Source organism: Marmota flaviventris, chromosome 11 (genome assembly GCF_047511675.1).
Source record: "Marmota flaviventris isolate mMarFla1 chromosome 11, mMarFla1.hap1, whole genome shotgun sequence".
Taxonomy (NCBI): Eukaryota; Metazoa; Chordata; class Mammalia; order Rodentia; family Sciuridae; genus Marmota; species Marmota flaviventris.
The window spans coordinates 38,499,837-38,517,620 of NC_092508.1; the positions used below are offsets into that span (position 1 = coordinate 38,499,837).

The window sequence follows — 17,784 nt, forward strand, 5'->3', positions numbered from 1 at the left end:
AACTCAAATACAGAGAAAACTATTGGTTAATGAGGATGAACATAATGTGGGATGAATAAAGATCACTTTTTAGTGCTGGTTTATTTTAATCTGGACTTTTTATAAACTTTTTTTGTTACATCAAAACAAGTGATACTTATTAGATAATTCTATAATGGTAAACTAAGAATTAAAGTTTATATTCTATATTGACATATATATATGTTAATATAAACATAGTCACATTTTTAGAAAAATTTTAAACAAAGTCATAATAACATTCCTATTTTCTAACATACTTGACATTGTACCAAATGCTGTTATCTTTTAATGCTGAAGTTATTTATTCAATAGGTATTGTAATACCAACTATATTAATTTTATCTTAATGAGAGAAACTCAGGTGTTTTTTTTTTTTTTAAAGAAATCATACCAACACATTCAATACTGTCTGTGTAAGCACACAGATTTCTTAGACTGTTGATAATTCAACTTTAAAGTCAACAACTTCTTCAGTATTAGGAGAAAAACAATTCAGTTCTTTTGTGAGTACCTAATTCTAAATTATGAAATATTTAAAACCCCTGAAAAAAATGAAGACTAAATTAATGGCATAAAGTAACATTTTATATTTTTTTCTTAACTGATTTTAAAATAAAAACTAAAAATGTTTTTAATTACATGAAAAATTACATTTTATTTTTAATCATACATTGAAGGAGAAAGGATTATCAGTTTTCATACTTAACACATTTTAAATAACAGTACAGAGGAATGGTGACGGCTCTATCACAGAATAACAACTCTATCTTGCATATATTTTCTAATTAATATTCAAATAGTCATCTCTCAATTCTTTTATAAATATCTATTTCATTGACTATACCACAGTGACTCCCTATTACTAAGCAGTGAAGCAAAATTCATCATAAAACAGATCTAGTTCACTTTTTTTCATTACCTTTTTTCACCATAGTTCAACATAATTAAGTCATCCCTCAGAGAACTGGTCTGTTCTTCTACTATTCTCATCCTTTGCTGAAGGACTGTGAATGTTTCAGAAGCTGTAGAGTCGATGTGGGTTGGAGAGAGGATTGGCCTACGTATTGTAGTTTCCATACGCTCCTACGATTAAAGTCACAATGTTAGTGTGGCAGATTCTATTATTTTTCAAAATTGTATACATCCCTCCTATCAGAATATTAATCACTGTCCTGTTGAACTCAGGTGTAGCCATGTATTCTGCTTTGATTAAATGTGGGTAGAAGCTTTAAGAACCAGCTGTTGTTCATCATCTCTTTTCCAACATCCCAAATAGAGCCTGTTCCATATACCAGGGTCATGTTCCTACATAAGTGGAGTATAACCTAGATAGCAGAAAGAAAAGCTTTTAAACCCCTAGGGCTGGTTCTGCTGCCAAAAACAGTGCTGGAGTTGAAGCCATTGATTGTTTGGGTAGGGTGAAAAGGTGGGGGCAGGGGGATAACAAGGAAAAGACACCAAATGAGTTTCTCTCCATTTTATTTTCTGTCTCCTACTGTTCCAATACTGCTGACCTAGAAATAAACCAGACTTACGGTGGGGAGAAAAAGTAGGGAAAACAGGTTAAGGGGGCTTGTGAGACACAGTTGGCTCCTCTGTCCTCTTTCCAAAGGCAGTTGAAAAGTTTACCTGCTCAGCATACCCCCTAAAGGTGGCACATTCATGTGATACATCCTGCCTGGCTTTAGACAGAAGTTTGTAAAAGGGCTTTGGGGATTCTTTAGTTTTTCTGGTTAAAAAAAAAAAAAAAGGCCAGAAACAATGGCACCTGACCCTTCCTTTTCCTCCTATGATGCCCAGAGCTCTCCTTCAGATCTTCATGCAGTGCCTCACACTTAAATATAAACAAAGAGCCAGGGATCACCAGTAACTGAAAAACAAGGAAAAAGCCAGGGCGGCTCAGCTTAACCTGATATTTTTGGCAAAATCAGTAATCTCCAAACTCTGCTCATGTGAGGATAAATAAAATTATTTTTTGTTTTAGTCACTTCTAAAACATGGTAGTCTCAGGCAAAAGTTGGTGGGAAAACAAATAAAAGGAAGAGGTCAAGAACAAACAGTGTGGGGTGAAAAAGGACAATTTCTGTGAAACTTGTTAGGCCCAGGTAGCTGGTTCTTTAATATAAAGAACTGCCCATATTCAGAAGCCAAACATATAATACTAATACAAATATAGCAGAAGTCTACCTTTAGAAAAAGATATAGGAAATGGAATAGAAATTTTCTCCACATAGGATGCAGATTTTCACCTCAAATTTTTTAATGTAATAGTTGAAATGTCTAGTTTTGTTGATATTTCCCTAAGAAAGGTACTTATGATCTGCATAAAATACTTACATTTATTTATAATGAGTGTACACACATTCAGCCTTAAAAATAAAACAGAAAACAATTCAAATTCAGCTGTTTCATTTGCTTAAAAAAGAGTGTTTACATGCTGGGGTAGGAATTTGGCACCCATCTAACCCTGTTCCAGACTAGAGCTTCTCAGGCTTCCAGAGAAGAAAACTACTCTAGAACAAAAAGGAAGAACCAACTTGACCCCCAGCCTCTGTGGGGAAGGTGGTTTAATTACAGGCCTGTAATTTCAGCAACTGGGGAGGCTAAGGCAGGAGGATCACAAGTTCAAGGCCAGCCTCAGTAACTCAGCAAGACCCTCAACAACTCAGCAAGATCCAGTCTCAAAATAAAAAATAAAGGGTTGGGGATAAAGCTCAGTTGTGAAGTACCACTGGATTTAGTTCCCAGTATAAAAAAAGGCGGGGGGGGGGGGGGGGGGTGGGGAGAGCGGAATTCAGCCTAAGAAAGGCGAGATCAAGATGACTGGAAACCGACTGGCAGTAGGCAGGAGACAAAGCTTTTAAATGAAATAACATGGGGCTGTCCTTGAAATAGTCTCTTAGTCATTGAGGATCTTCTTCAGGTAGTAAGGAAACTGCTGACTCAAGTAAACAAGTCAATCTAGCTTTCGGGAGATTTATTAAAACAGGGCTCACGGTTAGTTGAAAACCCTTTCTCTCTCATCCCACTTGCCTCACCCCACCAAGAACAAACAAAAAACAATGTCAAGCAAGCTCAGGAGAGCCCTTGGAAGAAAGACAGGGAACAGTGATTGCTGATAGCTAAAGAAGGACAGCCTTAAAAGTCATTAGGGAGAGTCCCTGAGTATCTGGGAAGCTGTCAAAAGAAGTGCAAAATAAGGACTTGGTATCCAATACACTCATCTGTTGAGTCAGATTTAAAAATCACAGAGATTTGCATTTTCACTGCAGTTACTTATCTGGTAAGTCTAAAGGAGGAGCACCACGGCAAAAATGCCATCCCCCACACAAACACAATCCATTGGCCACTTAATAGATCCTTATAACTGAGTCTAAGAAGTACAGTCTTACAATAAATATTTTAATTATTAATATTCCAGCAACGAAAAAATAGAATTAACAAATTTGTGCTTTGCCAATTTTGAAAAGGAGTAAATATTGAATGTGGCCTTAAACCTAAGTCCTGATGCTTGGCAGTAACAATAAAAATACAAAGATACAAATTTTTATTTAAAAAAATTCATTCACATGAATAAATATTATCAAATGAATCTAGTTCTGTTTCAGTGTTTAGGGAGAGTATTTCCAAAGAGCTTCTAGGCAGTTAACTTCATGGAAAGCATGCCATGAGAAAGACAAATGTGGTACAGAATAGAGGACACAGAAACCAATCCACAAAACTACAACTATCTTATATTTGATAAAGGAGCTAAAAGCATGCAATGGAGAAAGGATAGCATCTTCAACAAATGGTGCTGGGAAAACTGGAAATCCATATGCAACAAAATGAAACTGAATCCCTTTCTCTTGCCATGCACAAAAGTTAATTCAAAATGGATCAAGGAGCTTGATATCAAATCAGAGACACGGCGTCTGATAGAAGAAAAAGTTGGCTACGATCTACATACTGTGGGGTTGGGCTCCAAATTCCTCAATAGGACACCCATAGCACAAGAGTTAATAACTAGAATCAACAAATGGGACCTACTCAAACTAAAAAGTTTTTTCTCAGCAAAAGAAACAATAAGAGAGGTAAATAGGGAGCCTACATCCTGGGAACAAATCTTTACTCCTCACACTTCAGATAGAGCCCTAATATCCAGAGTATACAAAGAACTCAAAAAATTAGACAATAAGATAACAAATAACCCAATCAACAAATGGGCCAAGGACCTAAACAGACACTTCTCAGGAGGACATACAATCAATCAACAAGTACATGAAAAAATGCTCACCATCTCTAGCAGTCAGAGAAATGCAAATCAAAACCACCCTAAGATACCATCTCACTCCAGTAAGACTGGCAGCCATTATGAAGTCAAACAACAAGTGCTGGCGAGGATGTGGGGAAAAGGGTACACTTGTACATTGCTGGTGGGACTGTAAATTGGTGCAGCCAATTTGGAAAGCAGTATGGAGATTTCTTGGAAAGCTGGGAATGGAACCACCATTTGACCCAGCTATTCCCCTTCTCGGTCTATTCCCTAAAGACCTAAAAAGAGCATGCTACAGGGACACTGCTACATTGATGTTCATAGCAGCACAATTCACAATAGCAAGACTGTGGAACCAACCTAGATGCCCTTCAATAGACGAATGGATAAAAAAATGTGGCATTTATACACAATAGAGTATTACTCTGCATTAAAAAATGACAAAATCATAGAATTTGCAGGGAAATGGATGGCATTAGAGCAGATTATGCTAAGTGAAGCTAGCCAATCCCTAAAAAACAAATGCCAAATGTCTTCTTTGATATAAGGAGAGTAACTAAGAACAGAGTAGGGACGAAGAGCATGAGAAGAAGATTAACATTAAACACGGATGAGAGGTGGGAGGGAAAGGGAGAAGGGAAATTGCATGGAAATGGAAGGAGACCCTCAGGGTTATACAAAAGTACATACAAGAGGAAGTGAGGGGAAAGGGAAAAATAATACAAGGGGGAGAAATGAATGACAGTAGAGGGGGTAGAGAGAGAAGAGGGGAGGGGAGGGGGGATAGTAGAGGATAGGAAAGGCAGCAGAATACAACAGACACTAATATGGCAATATATAAATCAATGGATGTGTAACTGATGTGATTCTGCAATCTGTATATGGGGTAAAAATGGGAGTTCATAACCCACTTGAATCAAAGTGTGAAATATGATATATCAAGAACTATGTAATGTTTTGAACAACCAACAATAAAAATTTTAAAAAAATAAACAACTCATTCTGACTCCCAAAAAAAAAAAAAAAGAAATACATTAGTAAAAGCCAGATGACTTTGAAAGGAAAACACTTGTTTCTGTGCATACAAAACCTACACCTAGCAACTGCTATAACCATGTGCTGTTGGTTCCAAAATAACAATAAGTACTCAATATTGTTTATCACAACCACCTGAAAATAGTTCAATGATATTATCTTCATTCACTCATACTTCTATCAACTATTTCCTGAATGTTTAACATGAACCAGACACTGTTATAGGTACTGGGGAATTCAGCAAGTGAACAAAACAGACAGAACTCTGCCCTTGTGGAGTTTATATTCTAATTGGACAAGATAGACTCGAAGTAAAATAGTTGTTTGTAGGTGATAAAATACTATAGAGAAAAATAAAGAGAACGGGATAGAGGCTGCAGTCCAGATTTCAATTTTAAAGAGTGGGCAAAGAAAGTCCCTCACTGAGATATCTGAGCAAACACCTGTAAAGAAGGTCAGGCATGAGCTATATGAATATCTTGAGGACAGAAAGTCCAGAAAGAGCAAATACTAAGTACGAAAACACTGTATTAGAATATCTGATGAATCCATAAATGGTAAGGAGATAGTTTTGATCACAGACAAATGAATGAAGGAGAGAATAGTGAGAGATGAGGTCAAAGGGATAATAACAGGAAATCACACAGGGCCTTGAACACCCTTGTAAAGGTTTGGCTTTCGCTCAGCAACTCAGAACCCTGAGATGATTTAGAGCTAAGGATTGTTGTGACCTAATTTACCTTTTAACTCAATCCCCCTGGCTCTTCCACCCACTAAGCGTAGTAGATGGCAAGGGCAAAAAATAGAGGAGATGCTATAGGTTTTTGGCCTGAGTAACAGGAAGGATGGTATTGCCATTGAGACAACAGAAACCTATTAAGAATCCATTTGGGGGTTGGTATTGTGGCTCAGTGGTAGAGCACTTGCCTAGGGTGTGTGAGGCACTGGATTCAATCTTCAGCACCACATAAAAATAAATAAAGGTATTGTGCTCATCTAACTAAAAAAAAAAATTAAAAAACTAATTTTGATCAAGTTTGGTGGGGCACACCTGTGATTTCAGTGACTTGGGAGGTTGAGGCAGGAAGATTCCAAGTTTGAGGGTTTACTTAGTAGATCCTAAGCAACTTAGCAAGGCCCTGTCTCAAAAATTGCTGGGATATGGCTCAGTAGTAAAACACCCCTGGGTTCAATCCCCTGTACCAAAAAAAAAAAAAAAAAAGAAAAAGAAAGAAAGAAAGAAAAAAGCCATTTTGGGGGAAGACAGAGAGTTGGCTTGGAATTTTTTAAATTAAAAACAGGTAAGATGCCCAGTGCATGATTGAATGTCTGGATCTGGAGTTCAGGGGGGAGGTGTGGCCTGAAGACATAAATTTTTAAGTTAATTCTGCATGGTGCATAAAATCATAAGACTGGATAAGAAACAAAGTATTAAAGGACCTGAGCACTCAGAGATAAAACCAGGTACATGATGTACATGTCCAAAACAGATTAATGTGAACATCTCCAAAGCCAGGTTAGATTCTTTATCATTTTTCTGTCTTTAGAGTCTAACACAGTCCTGGAATATTATGGGTGGCAAACAGGAGGGCAGTTCAATACAAACATAACGAATGTCTACTATATCCTAGCAGGATATTCTTTTTGCATGACTAGGAATTGAACCCAGGGCCTCCCGCATGCCAGGGAAGCACTCTGCCACTGAGATACACCCTCAGCCCTTAAATATTTTTTGAGACAAGTTTTCGTTAAGTTGTGGAGGTTGCCCTCAAACTTGGAATCCTCCCACCTTCTGAGTCGCTGGGATTACAGGCATGCACCAGCGCCCCAGGCCTGACACCTACCTATAGTCTAGTAAGTAGGCCGGGGAGAATAACCAGTGGGGGAAAACAACAACAAACATTAACATCGAAATGGCCTTCCCAGGAACCTATAACCTCCAACCCAACTCATAAAAAAAGATGGAACTGGGCTTAGCTAGGGGCTTTGGTGGCTAGCCTCTTCCCTCCGCTGGAGTCAGGGCAATGCAAATTTAGCTCTTAAAGGACGTTCACAGGCATCGAATGCAGAAATGCCTGAAATCCGGGGAGCGGGGCGGGACTCCGCCTGTGGGGAAAAGGGCGTCAGGGAAAGATGATGGTGGCCTTGTCCGAGCCATCGGTTTCTCCCTCCGGGGCCCGGCAGCCTCACCCCGGAGTCCATCTGCCCGCTGATGGCGGTGTCCTGCTGCAAGCAGGCCGGTTTCCATGGAACTAACACTGCACTTCAAACCAACCCGCTCGCTGGCGGGGTAGCTCCGGTACTCAAGCGCAGGTGTAGCAGGGCATGCTGGGAAGTGCAGTTCTCAAGGCCCAGCAGGGCCCTCCTCCCGGGGCGGGACCCAGGCCGGAATCCCGCGACGCGTGGGGAAACGTGCAGACTCGTAGCCCGGATGACGACAGGCTCCATTGTGTTCGCGAGCGGGGCTCGCCGGGATATGTAGTTTCCGCTCTCTCCCGGCGGACTTTGCCGGGGGAATCGGCTGTGTTACATTAATTTCGGCAAACCCTCGCCCTGCAGCATACCCGAGTCCGAGATTAGAAAATGCTTTTAGTTGTAGGAGGACTAAAGTTATCAAGTAAATTCTGAACGATAGAAAAATAATAGATTTTTGTTTACGAGCATTTAAAAAAATGGTTAAAAAAAAACAACCCAAATTTCTTGTTAAAGGAAAAGAATAATTCCCTCTTCGTCGTTCGTGATGGTGAGATGGAGAGTAAACCACATAGAGTCTGTTCTCTTGTCTTTTCATTTCTTTGGCCCAAGTTATTTCTTGCCTTGACAGGTAAGTGAATAGGTATTTCTAAATCCTCGCATAAGTAGTTTAAAACGAGAAAGCAGTGATAAGACTGCAGACGTTTCTGAGTTTTGCTTTAAAAGCATGTATTTGCGTTCAGTGAAAAGCCTTTTATGATGAAAAGTCAGCACGGCTTTGCATTAGGTCGCTGGACAGAACTCTTTGTTACCACCGTCAGGACAATTATAAGCTCTTCTCGCATCTCCCTGAGAACACAGCTGAAAATCCCTTGGACCCTCTAATAAATTGAGTCAGATCCGAAATGAGTCCTCGTTTAGTTAGCAGGTGTCTGACTGAATTGATCTGGCTATTCTGATTCTTCTTAGAGCGGAGCCCCATGAGCTGGAGAGACTAACCGAGGAGCCTCAGCTGTTAAGACATAATCATCTTACTGAGTCCATCCAGCGATAGAAAAATGAGCACCGCATATGTAATTCAGATGAAGGGACCAAATAAAGCTTTCAATATGGAAAGTAGAGATGTATTTTAAAACGTCAATGCAAAAACATTTTTTTTTCAGAATGTATAGTTCCTCTTGCAATGACCTCTGATATATCTTTGGAACTAGGAGATGAGGGACACGTGTATGCACTTCATAGATAAAACTCAGGCTTCTTTGTGATGAGGATTTCACCTTCTCCTCAGATCTCCATATTAAGCAGCAGACAGCCAGAATGATTAAATATCGTGTTTTTCATTTCTTTTTCCCTATCACCATCTGGCAAACCATATAAAATCTTAAGTGAAATGATTACAAGTTTGAAAAAAGAATCTGAAGTCTTCAATAAATTAATTCATTCACCAGAGAATCCATCTCTGGATACTTGAGAATTCATTATATACAAAGTCTGATTTTATGTGGGTTGCAGTGGCATACGCCTGTAATCCCAGCTACTCAGGAGATTGAAACAAAAGGATTGCAAGTTGGAGGTTAGCCTGGTCAATTTAGGGAGACCCTGTCTCAAACTTTAAAAAAAAAAAAAAAGTTAAGCGTTCCTGTGACTCACTTAGTGGTAGAGTACCCCTAGGTTTAATCCTAAGTACCATACATCACACAGAAGTCTGATTTTATTTCTTTTAAATGATCAGACATATTGACTCCCCCTACACATACTACCATTTCCCTCTTGATTTCAATTGATAGTTTTCAAACATGTTCTCCTTCCTAAAAGATTACTTCACTCATAAAAACCCTAGAGATTTCATAAGGACCACATCTTCTTTCACTAAATTACTACAATTGCCTCCTAACTGGTTTTCCTTTCACCCTTTCCAATGCATCCTTTGTATAACTACTAGAATTGTCTTTTAAAAATTATAAATCTGATTATCTTAGCCCTTACTTACCATTTAATAGTTTCTCTCATTGAACTAATAGTTTTCTATTGAATAAGATGAAGACCAAACTGCTAATAGCTGTGGACTAATTCACCAGCCTCCTCTATATCTACTCCCAGGGGAACCCTAAACTCAAGCCTACTTAGGTAGCATAGCATGTCTTTGAGCTTGCAGGAACTGTTCACTCTGCCAGCCTTGCCCTTCCTGGTGTTAGTCCGTGAACTCAAGAGAAACTCAGTCTCTTCTGTGAAGTCATTCTCTTCCCTCCCTAAGTAATTTGTAATAGTATATCTTATATTTCCTTCAGTAGACTGTAAACTATTTTAGGACAGAAATTTTGTTATTTTTGTTTTCAATACCAAGTACAGTGCCTGGAACTTAGTTGGATATGGTGATGCACACCTATAATCCCAACTACTTGAGAGGCTGAGGGCAGGAGGATCCCAAGTTGGAGGCCCACCTGGACAATTTAGCAAGACCCTGTTTTAAAAGTTAAAAAGGCTGAAAGCACCCCTGAGTTTAATTCCCAGGACTGTAAAAACAAAAAACAAAAACAAACAAACAAACAAACAAAAAAAACAGAAACAAGGATTTGGAGAATTTTCTTAGTTATCTTTTTGTAGGGCAGAAAAACACATCTGCCTTCTTGTAGAGCTGCCATTGATTTGACATTGCAGTGATACAAATAGCAGCAAAGTTACCTGCATCCACTTCCCCTTGGAGTTGTAAATGTGGTTTGTGGACAATGAAATGCAAGCATTAAAAAAAGTCAAAGTCTTCATATTTCATTGGTACAATGGGAGAATAAGAATGGCAAATTCAGGACTGGAGATGTAGCTCAGGAGTGGAACATGAGGCAAGCCCTGGTTCAATCCCAGCATTGCAAAAAAAAAGTTTACCAACTAGTTTCTACTTATGTGGATGATTCAAATCTTTTGGTAAAATATTGGTTCTAGGATTTGGAGGGTTGGGGATTTAGCTCAGTGGCAGAGCACTTGCCTAGCATGTACAAGGCCCTGAGTCTGGTCCTCAGCCCTGAGGTGGGGGAAGAGGAGGGAGACAAAATACAAAATACAAAAAAAAAAAAAAAACAACAACAACCCAGAAACAAGGATTTGGAGAATTTTCTTAGTTATCTACTCCCCATTACAGTGCTGGGATCAAACCAACATGACAAGATTCCATTTCCTCCTGTTATCTATTCCACTCTGACAACAGCAGTGGGGCACGAGGGAAATTTCAGTACGTAACTAGTAGATGAGAAATATATTAACTCCACACAATGGAATATCATATGTGTATAGAAGAAAATAAGGAAATATAGATGATGGTATGAAGATGTTTAGTATATCATTCTTAAGATTTTCTGTATATCTAAGATTTTTTTATCATTAAAAGTTGGAAGAGAAGAATCCCTGTATTTGCATGGAAAGTTCTACAAGACATATTTAAGTTTAAAAAGCAACATATTATACAACAAATAGGATAAGAATTTTGTATTTGCACAAATAAGCACTGGGAGAATTCACAGGGAAACAAAAGTACCTTTTATTACCTGTGTAGGTAGGGTAACCACATAATTTTTCATCCAAACCAAGATAGTTTTTACAAACTTTCTATTATGAGACAATCTTAGATTAACAGAAGAGTTGTATAAACAGCACAAGATTCCTGTATACCCTCTCTGCAGCTTCCAGCGGTGTTAGCATCTTAATATAATCAAGGTACAATTATCAAAACACAGAATCTAAACAAACTTTTGGGTTTCTCCTATGTGTCCACTAATGTTCTAATATTATTCTGGGATATGATCCAGGATTCTACATCGTGTTTACTTGTTTTGTACTCTTCTTCAGTCATTTTTTGTCTTTTATACCCTTGGAATTTTTGAAGAGGTCTGGTCAGTTATTTTGTAAGTTGTCCCTCAACTTTGATTCATCATGATTTTTCATGATTAGATTGAAGTTATTCATTTGTGAAAGGATACCACAGAAGTGATGTTGTATCCTTCTCAGAGCATAATATTCCAAGAATCCTTGGTTCCTTTTTATTAAAGAATGGTATTTAGAAGCAAAAAATCTTAATGCTAGGGTGTCACTGCTTCTAGTTCCTCTCAGGAGATAGTGTATATACAACCCTAGAATATGCATAAACATCTGTGTAGATTTCTGTATCTCTGTGTGTGTAGATATATAATATTTACACATATCTATGTAAATGTGTTTATATAATTAAACAAAGCATGAGTTCATATTGATACTCCTATTCAAATCCAGCACCATAGAGTTTATTCTAATCTTTGTCCTTAATTTTAACTAACTTCTTTCTCTAACTGTAAGACACCTGGTTCTCATTATCTAGGATATATTTACTAGTTTGTTCAAATTGAAATACATATAAAGTAGTCTTGCAAATTTCTAATCAATACATCAAGCCATCAATAATAACCTGTAACATGCATTTAATTTAAATTTTTAAAATTGCTATGAGAAATGGATTTGTAACTAGAGCATATTGCTTGAGTACAGTTCTTTTAGTATCCAGTCAAAATAGTTTTCCAGAGTTGCTTAGGTCAGCCCCTTTTTTCACCACGAGCTTCAGTGTGGCTATTTGATTTATTTGTAATATGGTCAGATTCACTTGGCCCCATCCATATTCTATCTTATATTCTACCCACATTCCGGTTTATTTTATTTAATTTACATATAGGAAAATTCAACTTCTGTGGTATACAGTGCTATGGGTTTTGACAAATCTATAGTCTTACAGCTAGTTACCTTCACAACTGCATATAGAACAGTATCGTTGCTTCCAAAACTCCATCATATTTCTCTTTAGAGTGGACCTCTTCCCCTACTTCCCAATCTCTGGTAATCACTAATACGTTTTCGATACCTAATAATTTTTCTTTTTTTAATATCATATTAATGAAGTTGAACCTGGCTTATTTCATTGTTAAGATGCATTTAACATTTGTTCATGTTATTGCATGAGTCAAAAGCTTATTTTTGTTGCAGAGTAACATTCAACTATATGTATGTACCACAGTTTATTTAGTCATTCATTAGTTGAAAAACATCTGGGTTGTTTCCAGTTTGGGACAATTGTGAATAAAGCTGCTATAAAAAAAATCTACTTACAGGTTTTTGTATGAAAATAAGTATTTCATTTCTTTTGGCCAAATACCTAGGAGTGGTGCTTGATTATATGTATGTAGTGTGTGTTTAACTTTGTAAGAAACTATGAAACTGCTTTTGAAAGTGGCTGTACCATCTTGTATATCCATCAACAATGTGTGATAGTACCAGTTGCTCCTTATTTTTATCCCCACTTGATATTTTCAGGTTTTATTTTTCCATCATTTGAATAGGTGTGTGATGATATCTTGTGGTTGAATATACATCTCTCCAGTGGCTAAGATGTTTGACATATTTTCATATGCTTTTTTATATGTGTGTGTATTTTCTTTAACACGGAGTACCTTTTCATACCTTTCAAACATTTTTAAAATGGATGATTTGTTTTCTTCCGGACTATGAGTCTATTTCTAGACCTTTTGTCAGGTCCATTGATTTATATGTATACCTCTCCATCAGTGCTAGACTGTTTGTGGTAACTATAGCAATTCTTGAATAGTCAGGAAATATAGAATCCATGGGAAATTGGTTCCAGAACCCCCCACAGGTACCAAAATCTGGTGATTCCCAAATCCCTTATATATAAAATGGTGTAATGTTTGCACGTAACCTGCCTAAAACCCCTGCCTAATATACTTTATTTAAATCATCTCTAGATAGCTTATAATGCAATGTAAATGCTATATAAATAGTTAATGTATTGTGTTGTGTTCAGAATAATGACAAGATAAAAGTCTGTGCATGATCAGAGGCAAGCTTTTTTCCTTAATATTTTCCACCCCTGGCTCATTGAATCCACAGATGTGGAACCCATGGATACAGAGGGCTTCCTGTATAGTTTTCTGACTTTTTTCTTTTTCACATTTGGTTAGGATATACTAATTTCTTTGCCTTTCCCCAGAAATTTTAGAATCAACTTACTTATACCTATAAAAACTCTTCTAGAATCTTGATTGGGATTACGTGAATCTATCCTTCTATTGAATGAGAATTCTTTAAAATTATTTTATTAACTGAGGAACCATCATAACTATATCTTGTCAGATGCTTTAAAAACAAAATTAAAACCCAAATTATTGGGGCCAGGATTGTGGTTCGGTGGTAGAGTGCTTGCCTAGCATATATGAGGCACTGGGTTTGATCCTAGCACCACATTAAAATAATAATAATAATAATAATAAATAAAATAAAGTATTGTGTCCATCTACAACTTTAAAAAACCCAAATCATCAAGAAAACTTGTATTTCTGGCTTCCTTGCATACACAGTTATATGACTAGAGAGAAAGGGTAGTCCCTGAAAGATCAAGTTCAACATTATGGGAAGTTGCTTCAGAGAGGATCAAAACAAAAAGGTGGAGCACTGTGTCCGGAAAGTCACCCATGATCACTGTACACCTCAGGCTGTGAAAGACAGTTCTATAGTACCAGAGCAGGCTCCTCTGGGAAGCATATTTCTGTAGTCCTGGGTTGTTCAGTGAGTTGAGTGCAGAACTGTTTGGCGCTGCATCATCATCTCTGAAAAGAAGCCTATTTCCACACAGAAATCTTTGGGGAATATTATTCTGCCTACTGCAGGGGTCTTCCCAGATCTTGTCTCTTGCCATACTACCAGACCTGCAAACATTTGGTTATGTAGCCCTATTCTGTGGGTAGTGGTTTTTAAATAGGCTCACACATTCTGATATGCTTTTGATACTCTTTTCTTCAAGAGGAATGTAGTTTCTCTCCCCTTGAGTGTGGGCTAGACATAGTAACTAATGAATAGAAAGAACATGGTGGAAGTGATGTGGGTTACTTCTGAGATTAAGTCATAAGACAGAGTAGGTTCTACCTTGCTCTCTCCAGGACATTCATTCTGGATGAAACCAGCTGCCATGTTGTGAGGATACCCAAGCAGTCCTATGGGGAAGCTCACACTGCAAGGAACCGAAGCCTCCTGCCAAGAGCCATTTGAGTGTGCCATGTTAGAAGTGAACCTTCCCGCACCAGTCAGTCCTTGAGAGCACTACCTCCCTGACTGACATCTTGACACAACTTCATGAGAAGATCCTGAGCCAGAACCACTCTTTTAAACTTCTCCCAGATTCCAGTAGAAACCATAAAACAGTAAATTCTTCTTGTTTTAAGATGCTAAGTTTTGAGGTAATTTGTTGTATAGTAATAGATAATACATATGTGGATTTAGTGGCTTGATTCCCATACAGGTTACCACTTTTTTGTTTTTAATTTGTTCTAATTAGCTATACATGACAGTAGAATGCATTTTGACGCTTTTTACATAGATGGAGTATAACTTCTAATTATTCTGGTTGAACATGGTATAGAATCTCACTAGTCATGTCATTATATATGTACATAGAGTAACGAAGTCTTCTTCAGCTGGTTGCAGTGATGCATGCCTATAATCTCAGTGGCTCAGGAGGCTGAGGCAGGAGGATCCAGAGTTCAAAGTCAGCCTCAGCAAAAGCAAGGTTTTAAGCAACTCAGTGAGATCCTGTCTCTAAAATACAAAATAGGGCTGAGGATGTGGCTCAGTGTCCAAGTGCCCCTGAGTTCAATACCCAGTACCCCCCTTCCAAATAATATCTGATTCATTCTACTATCTTTCCTATCCCCAAACCCCCTCCCTTCACTCACCTCTGCCTAATCCAAAGCACCTCTATTTTTCTCTAGCCACCCCCCCTCCATTGTGAATTATTCTCTGCATATCAGAAAAAAACGATTCTGCCTTTGGTTTTTTGAGATTATCACTTAGCATGTTATTCTCCAGCTCCATCCATTTACTGGCAAATACCATAATTTCATTCTTCTTTAGGCTCAGTAATAGTCCAATGTGTATATATACCACATTTTCTTTTTTTTTAAGAGAGAGAGAATTTTTTAATATTTATTTATTTAGTTTTCGGTGGACACATCTTTATTTTATTTTTTATGTAGTGCTGAGGATCGAACCCAGCGCCCCATGCATGCCATGCGAGTGTGTTACCGCTTGAGCCACATCCCCAGCCCCCCACATTTTCTTTATCCATTCATCTGTTAAAGGGCATCTAGGTTGGTTCTATGGTTTAGCTATTGTGAATTGAACTGCTATAAACATTGACATGGCTGCGTCACTGTAGTATGCTGATTTTAAGTCCTTTGCAGATTACCACTCTTTTGATCTCTAGAACTATGTATTATTTTGTCTGTTCTTGAATTTGACATAATTGGAATCATACATGATGCATTCTTTAGCTCAAAATTTAAAAAAATTAATAAACCGGTTTGCAAAATCCCATGTGTCCCCACATCAGGGCTATTCTGCTCACAACATTTACTTACTCTCCAGTAACTTATTTTTACCCTAAAAGTCCTCATTTAGCTGATGGTTGGAGCCCAGCTCTTGTACAGCATCCCATGTGCATACCTCCGGAGAGGCTGGGCTCTGGGGCAGGGAGTAGGACAGGTCAATAGGGTGAAAGGCTTCCTTTCCTAGGAACTGAAAGGGTAGAAAAGAAGGCAACACGAAGTGCATAATGTAGAAGGTCCTTAACAACAGCTTCTCCGAAAACACACGGTGTCCCATAAGAAAGCCTGAAGGCTTCCCTTCTTTCTGGGGCCTGAGTGCAAGTGCAGAGTCAACTAGAGGACCAGCAGCATTGGGGCATGGTCACTGTGCAAGCACTGATATCTCAGTGTGGGCTGTTCAGTGCAGGGATGGCCCAGAAGTACTCCAGTTGACTTTCAGTAGGGAGTGTTGGAGCAACTCAATGGAAGACAGGATCTGGGAAAAGAGAGATCTTTCTTCCTTCATTTGCTTCACACAGTTGGCCACCAGCCTCTTCATTGCTTTGGGCCAATTCATGTACAGCTTGCTAAGGTCTAGGGAGGCACTACGTGAAGGTGATCTGATCTCAGTTCCTGATGGAGTAGGGAAGCTCCCCCATCATCAGCTCATAGTGGACAACACCACAGGGTAGACATCTGATTGGAAGCTGAATGGGTTATTATCCTGCATTTGTATCAACTCTGGAACCAACACAACATAGAGCGGGTAGGTTGTTTGATCTGCTGAGAACCACTCCAGCGTGACTTTATTGTCTCTAAACCAAAATCTTCAATTTTCACTGTTAAGTCAGAATAAGTACCTCTTGGTAAAGAAGCCAGGCAGTTTACATCTGACTTGTGACTTGGATTTTGTGACTCTGTGGATGATGTTCTTTGCATGCAAGTAGTACATTCCCCAAGCCATCTGCCAGGCAATGTCAGTTAGTTGTAATATCTAGAATTTAGTCTCCTAGACATGCAGGTGTTTGTAAAGGCTGCTGCCTCATACCACTAGGTCATAATTGCCAGGTTTTCCTTTGTCATATACCCCATGAAGAACAGGATGTTCATGTGTTATGATTTGCTCAGGACAGTGACCTTGTTCTTGAAGGACTTGAACTGCTCTGGGGTTAGGTCAACAACTGTTAGGATCTTGACTGCAACATCTCAGTACCACTTGCCCTTATAAACGGTTCCAAAGGAGCCTGATCCAATGCCAGTAGAGACCATTACTTTACTGGCTCTATTTCCTAATAAAAGCTTAAATCTGTCTGTGAGGCCTTATTTTGTTTTTCTCCTGGGTCCTGATCCTGGAGCCTTCACTCTCAGTGCTGGCAACAGGGTTTTAGGCTGTGACCAATCTGTTGGGCTCTGATTGTTGGAGCTGCTGGACAGGGCGGAATGTGAGGCTGATACACTGTGACTTTGAATTGCATCCTCAGTCATCCTGCTGTCCACAAGTAAGATGGTGCTGACCATGTGGACATTAGTGTGGATGTTAACCTCTGCCTCTGGGAGAGGAAGCCTTCATACGGGGGTGCTGGAATTGTTGAAAATGAAGGAATGGGGCATGTAAAATATCTGGAGGGAGCTAACAGACTGTCACAGCTGCACATTGTCAAAGAAGGTAGTGCTGGGGCCCCACTCTCACCAATAGTGGGATTCAGAAACCATAAGAAATGTCTGATATTACTCCAGTCCACACACATAGCAGGTACTTTGGTTTTACAGTGCTCATGAAATTTGTAGACATGAGTCTAACATTGAAATCCATTTAAAGGAACTTCTAACAGATGTCACAAAAGGCAAGCCTCAGGAACATCCTCCAAGCAAAGTTGTATGTTGTGAGGGGAG

The 17,784-nt window shown here is 38.7% G+C and overlaps 1 protein-coding gene and 1 pseudogene across 1 annotated transcript in view; both read right to left on the reverse strand.

Annotated features, from left to right (window-relative positions):
* Positions 1-7,612, reverse strand: part of Ccdc150 (coiled-coil domain containing 150) — a 135,748-nt gene extending 128,136 nt beyond the window's left edge. The window contains exons 1-2 of the mRNA XM_027925000.2: positions 7,502-7,612; positions 941-1,104 (exon numbers count right to left, since the gene is read on the reverse strand). Coding sequence (XP_027780801.2) covers positions 941-1,104; positions 7,502-7,513 — 176 coding nt within the window. The 5' untranslated portion in view covers positions 7,514-7,612. The remainder of the gene's footprint in view (positions 1-940; positions 1,105-7,501) is intronic.
* An 8,697-nt stretch (positions 7,613-16,309) lies between these two features.
* LOC114083735 (RAF proto-oncogene serine/threonine-protein kinase-like) lies at positions 16,310-17,160 on the reverse strand (annotated as a pseudogene).
* Positions 17,161-17,784: the final 624 nt, after the last annotated feature.